At 39.1% G+C, this 6,397-nt stretch overlaps 1 protein-coding gene across 1 annotated transcript in view; it reads right to left on the bottom strand.

The window, feature by feature from the left end:
• LOC106514288 (collagen alpha-1(XXI) chain) overlaps nucleotides 1-6,397 on the bottom strand; it is a gene marked incomplete at its 3' end in the record, with an annotated part of 34,880 nt that overhangs the window by 11,758 nt on the left and 16,725 nt on the right. Inside the window, 1 exon segment of the mRNA XM_014003867.1 lies at nucleotides 2,599-2,829. Coding sequence (XP_013859321.1) covers nucleotides 2,599-2,829 — 231 coding nt within the window.

The following is a 6,397-nucleotide window of genomic DNA, read 5'->3' as shown; positions in this document are numbered from 1 at the left end:
CCATTGGCAGAAATGTTTGACTTAATTTGAGTCAAATTTTTAGACTAACAAGACAAATAATCTTACACATTCTGAAAACAAGATTATTATTCTTACACGATCAGTTCTTGTTTAGTAAATCAGTCTCAAAACAAGATCAAAAATACTTTTTTGGCTGGATATAAGATTTTAAAACTTGGTAAGATGGACAGTTTTTGCAGTGTACTGCCAATCTCATTACCTACTTTCTCAGACCCTATGCAACTAGCCACCCCAGATTTATTGGCATGCATCGTGGATATTCTCACAGGGCTTATGCTGTACGTTCATCCCAGCTGCATTGCACTCCATCTTCATAAGTCCGCTTCACAGCCTAAGCACCCCTAAAGCCTCGTCTACCACATCTTCACWTGGCACTGTCAGCCGCTTTGAATGAGTGCCTCCCTCAATCTCTGATCACAAATCCCCACAAACCATAAGGCTTTCTGTTTCCTGTAGGGATTTTCAGCTGTTTCCTCAACTCACTGCCTTCTCTTGGCTCAGATACAAGACGCCCTGGCCAGAAATGCTTTACTCATACTCTTTTTCTCCCTCTGCGATGAAACTAATTGTATAACTTTCCCTTAGCCTCAGAACATGAAGTAATTTAAACCGGTGGCTGCCATGRGCTCCTGAAGGGTCTGCGTTACATCATCAGGTGTGCCATTCTTGGGTTAGAAATTTATTACGTGTCTGTCACAAGTGTTTTTAAAAATGTCGGCATGGCTGAATGTAAGTGAAGATGTCACCCAGACGGATTATTTATTTTGCATTTGCTTCTGTAATTTTCCGCCCCTTTGATGCTCTTCTTCATATTGTTTTCACTTATCAAATGAAAAAAAAAGAACAAAAGAAAGTCTGCCAACAAGCATCAATAAACTGAAGTATTGCAGTGGAGAATTGCATGTGAGTTTGGCTGGCTGCATTTTTTTTAAATAACAGTTTCCATTATTTGAAACTGCTGACATTCCTGAAAAGAAGCAGTTGCAAATGAGCACCAGACCTGCTGCAAAAAAAATAACAAAAGCCCGTCTAGAAGGAACTTGGCGGGGGAGAAGTCACCGTAGATCTTTTCGTTAATTCTGATGGAGACGCTTGCAGATCTCCGAAACAATGGTCAGAATGACATTTGGCCTCTCAAATCTACTGCAGAACAGGCAAACAGGGGTCAGCCTCTACAATATGACTGCCTTTTTCCACCATGTAAACTCAGCATGCAAGTATAACACAGTCAGAGGGGGCGTTGAGCCGCTGCAGTTGTGTAAGTCGTTTTTCTCCCAATTTTCTCCTCCACCAGGGAGCTGGAGGAGGTTGTTGGAAAACCCCCTCATTGGCAACATCRAGCTGCTGGGATGACTTTCCCCTCGACTGACTTTTCCCCCCAAACGGAGCGTTTCTACACCTCTGCTCGAGCCACATGGAATTCATTTATGCCGTCAGACAGCGAAACTCAGGCTGCGTGCGGCGACTGAACACATGTCGTTCTCTTGAGGGGAATCATCCCTCATTCAGGAATAGAAATGCAACATTGCAGGTGCAGCGCTTTCAGGGCCTGAATCAACAGGTGCGCACATGTTAGGACACAGGTTTCACATTATGGAGCAGCTTTTCATCTGTTTCCAAGTCACTGCACAGATTTCTTTTAGGCATCACTTAAAATCTGGCTTATTTGTCCCCTTATCTGCAGAGTTTTGCTTGGTGTGCATTTTAAAAAATATATAATTAAAAAAATAACTTCATTTACAATATAAATAAGTATTACATTAGGACAAGAATATTAAGTTGAAGACAATAAAAGGTTGTGTGCATCTCAAGAAATCTTAATTAGACCACAATTCTAATTTTATCTTTGCTTGCATTTATTGAACTATCGGCTCTGAATCCACTTGAACTGTTAAAGATGTAGATATCTACCCTTAAATTGGCAAGAGGAAGTCAATCCATTCCAGAAACAACAACTGCTGTTCAACATGCGCAGCCGTTGCCAAGGCCAAGAGGGATTTATTGCTGCCAAATCTGCTCAACATATCCAAACAGTTAAAGAGTTCCTTGTGAGACATCGGCTCATTGAGGTCTCAGTTTTTCAGAGAACATGTTCGCTGTCAGATAACGTCTAATATCGTCAACTTCAATTGCAGTGATAATTCCTGCAAAGCATGCATCTGATTTACACGAGTTGTGCAACACTGAAGATGTTTGCAGTCATTTTACAAAAACGAAAGAAGGATTTGCAGTTTAAAAAGTAAAAAAAAAACGCCATTTTTGGATGATTCGTTTTTGTCTTGAGATGACAATATGAAGAATTTAATGTCTTTAATATAACCGGGTTTGAGGCGTAATTTAAGATTATTTGCAGTGCATCAATTTTATATTGCCGAACACACAAAAATATGACAAATGAGTCAACGGGTTCAACCAGTTGTTCTCATTTCCTCCCCAAAATGCCTCATTTTCATGCTTGCTGTCCAACATTAAGACAGAAAATGCACAATAAAAAGCAGCTGCATTATTCTGTATAAACCAATGCCTAACTAAATTCCAGAAATATAATAAAATTATACAAAACAGAGCAAAAGTTACCAGTAAGTGTCCAAGCCTTTGTGCTATATCCCAATAATCCTCTCATTGGGAGCCAGTGATCAATACAGCTCACAGTGCTGGGTTCACAGGAACTGGACTCAGGGAGAAGTGCACGTTTCTCAGCTGAACGAAAGCCTGCCTTTTCTAGACTCTCTCTCTGTCTTCTCCACACCCACCCCCCCACCACCCCCACCTCCCTTCGCACTGGACTTTTACTGGCCCACAGCCCCTCTCAATTACCACGGGTGGAAAGAGAATCAGATAAGGAGAGCGTGAAAAACGAGGCAGCAGAACGTCCATTTCTGTCCAAAAGGAAAAAATAAAAGTAACAAACAGTCAAAAGGTTGAAGGTTTTTAAACTTTTTAGATGCAGGACAAACAAGGGGAGCAGCAGGGTTTGATGTGCTCAGCAAGACAGCAGTCCAGATTATGTTCTCCAAGTCAGCAGTGATAAGGTGTGAAGAGTTACTTCATTTCTATTTCTGTGTGGACAGCTGAAAATCCCTTGAAAGGCAGAGCTGCAGCTGTTATCTGTGGACAGATTTCTCTTCAATCCTTCATGAGTTTGATCCTGTCTGAAGCCAGAGATGGTCTTCTCTGCATCATCTCACAGCAACCTCAATCCAAGCAGGTTACTCTAAAGCAGGGGTGTCAAACTCGTTTTCACCGAGGGCCACATGAGCGTTATGGTGGCCCTCGAAGGGCCACTTGTAATAAACTTTGACGTTTCATGTTTAACTTTGACTAAACAGTGTTTTAACACGTCCTCTTTTAAACACTGATAAGAACTAAGTGTATGACTGACTAAATCTGAAATAAATACAGAAAAATTATTTAGTTTATGGTTGATGCTGACTTTAAGCAGCTTATTTTCAGACATTAATTCTGTGCTATCCAACTAAATTGGTCAGTTACTTAAAGCCAACAGCTCATGGACAGGAATTTATTTAAATTAATTTTTATTTCACTTATTTTTATTAAATTTATTTTTGCTGCATTTGATTATAAATTAAAATTTACCATCGATAAAAGAAACAAATTTCATGCTAAGTAAAAAAAAAATCTTTCTTTTTTGGGGGGGGGGGGMYCCCCCCTGGCGGGGTACARGGGAGTCATGTGGCCCGCGGGCCTTGTGTTTGACACATGTGCTCTAAAGGCTCCAGGAAGCCTGACTGCCTTCTCAACACGGTAGAAATTCAGAAAAATTAACATTTTAGTGTCAGGATGAAAGTGGAGAGTTAGATGACTAAAGGTTTAAGTGCATTAGATCAGTTCTCAACAGATTTTATAGTGCAAATATGTAATTCTTATTTCATTTAAATAGTTTTCGCTCTATAATGAACTGTTAACTACATTTTTGAGAAATATATTATCTTTTTTTTCAGACTTACGTTGTTAAAGTTTATACAATGTAATACACTGACCAGATGGATCGTTAAAAATCACCATTAATTATCCTCTGGTAGAATTTACTTTATATTTATCTGAATAGTGATTTCTTGATGACGACCTCATTGACCTTGAGGCTCAGCACACTCTGGCAGATCACACAGGAAAAGGCCCGTTTAGTTTTCTCATCCGGGGCGTGGCCGGCCCTGTCGAAGAGACCAGACTTTCCAACTTTGAGTCATTTTCTGTCTCTTCAGACAGAGGTGCCCGTGATGGAAGAGCAGGACGAAATGATCTGTATGTTTGCCTCTGCCTTAGATGGTCTCCGTCTTATTATGTGGTAACATCTGGAAATGGAACAGATGTGGTGCCATTAAAATCAGTTGCCACAATTATATTTATGTTAAAGTGTTGTTTTGGGTGGTTTGGGTTTCATCAAACAAAACAAACAAACAAAAAAAGATTCATTGCAATAATCTGTGGGAGCTTACATAAATTCTGCTTTTATGAAGAAATAAACGGAGCTTTAAAATATGCTCTCCTTCCCAGTTTCTTCCCAAACTCCTAAAACAGAACTCCAATTCTCTAATTAACTATTCAGGTCGGGAACCATATTTTGCATTCCTTTTAAAAAAGCACACTCCATTCATGCACAAAAGCAACAGCTTCACATTAAAAAGCCATAACCTTTAATCCACTTCAGTACTGTAATGTATGATCCCCTTCTCCTTTTTGGACAGCTCTGGACCGTCAGAATGTTCTGGTAGATTAATTATCGCAGACTTGAATCATGCATGATGTGGTGTTTTCTGCAAATCCTCCGTCAGATATTTGTTTCTAGTTTTTGTGGTTTTTTACGTGGTGCTTTATCTTTTAAAAGAGGCATTTTGTGTCAGAAAATTGTAACCATAAAGGGGTGAGTTTGGATAATACGTGTGCACGTGATTGCAAAGACATTTCAGCAAACCTTGGACTGCAACAAGAAATTTTGTTGAGCAACTTTAACTTTGCGACTTCGTTTTGACACCAAGTTTGCATTCAGGCAAACATTTATTTTAAAAACAGCCTCCTTAACCTAAAATAAAGCCTCCGAAAATTTAATTTATAGTCCCACATGCTGCCGAAGAACTCTATTTACCATGCAGCCTTCATGGGAATAATAAAGTCTAGAGTAGTAGTCATAGTGACAGCCCCAAAACTTTTCTGTTTCACTTTGACAAAATACAACAACACTGCAGCTAACATTTACAGTGTTTGAAATAAGCTCTGAAACTTTGAAATAAGTGGAAATGACTGGATAGAAGACAGCAGAAAACCTCAAAAAACTTCTGATTTAGTGCCATCACTTTGAGGCTCAACTGTACTGGGACATTTTAATCAGCTCACAGGCATTAGGTCGTGTTTATCATGATCACTTCTCTGGTTTGCCACAAAGATAAATAATGAGCACGCCTCAAGCGAGTCATTGAGCTCAGAGAACCAAATCAGCATAATCGTGGATTACTAATAGTTTCCATGATAGAAACGACCACTTTGAAGGAACGAAACAGAGCGGCATGGCACGTATGATGCAGCAGTCACAAAAAAGGAGTCGAGGATGATGATCCACGCCAAAGACTTCTGAGGAAATACATTTGAAGCGGGAGATTCATGTGTTTCCTATTGAAAGGGTGTTTCTTTGTCACAGTGTTATAAAGGATAAATCATTATTTTTCACAAGACATGTGCATCTTGTTTGACTTGCAGGGTTGCTGAAGTCTACCGCTGTAATGAAGAAAAAATCACAAAGCAGGGAAATGTTCCAATCAGCAGGATTTTTTATGTGAAGAGTCACAGAACCAGTTCTGAAGCTACACCCCTCCAATAACAGCACACCATGTGGGGAATCCTGCTGGTATTATTATTTTTTCTTTTTAACTGTTTCCAGCTCATCTAAATTTAAAATAGCATGATAATAACTTTGATTCTGAAGCAATTTGAAAAGAAAAGCACTTACTGTATTTGTCTAATTACACTCGAGTCTATTATATCACACTAATCAGAACCTCAATAAAATTATGATCATGGAACATATTTATTTCAAGTTTCTGCACCAGGAAACCTATTTTAAGATCACAAGTTGGGCATACTGCTAAATTTTTTTAAAGGGGCAGTATTATGTGTTTCTCAGGCATATATTTAATACTATACCATAATAAAGTATCTATGTCACCTTTAGTTGTTATTAAAATGCTGTTTTTATGTTTAAATACAAAATAAACTTATCTTCTCATCACTTCCTCTTCTAAACACCTTGAAATTGGCCTCTGTCTCTTTAAGAACCACCTTCCGCTTCTGTCCCACCCATTTCGGTGCAGGGCAGGTCTGCACGTGCGCTATGATGCAGTTTACTTGGCATCTGAAAATACAT

This window comes from Austrofundulus limnaeus, unplaced genomic scaffold (genome assembly GCF_001266775.1).
Source record: "Austrofundulus limnaeus strain Quisiro unplaced genomic scaffold, Austrofundulus_limnaeus-1.0 Scaffold0, whole genome shotgun sequence".
NCBI classification, from domain to species: domain Eukaryota; kingdom Metazoa; phylum Chordata; class Actinopteri; order Cyprinodontiformes; family Rivulidae; genus Austrofundulus; species Austrofundulus limnaeus.
The sequence above is the reverse complement of the archived record's forward strand: the minus strand, read 5'-3'. Positions and strand labels throughout refer to the sequence as shown.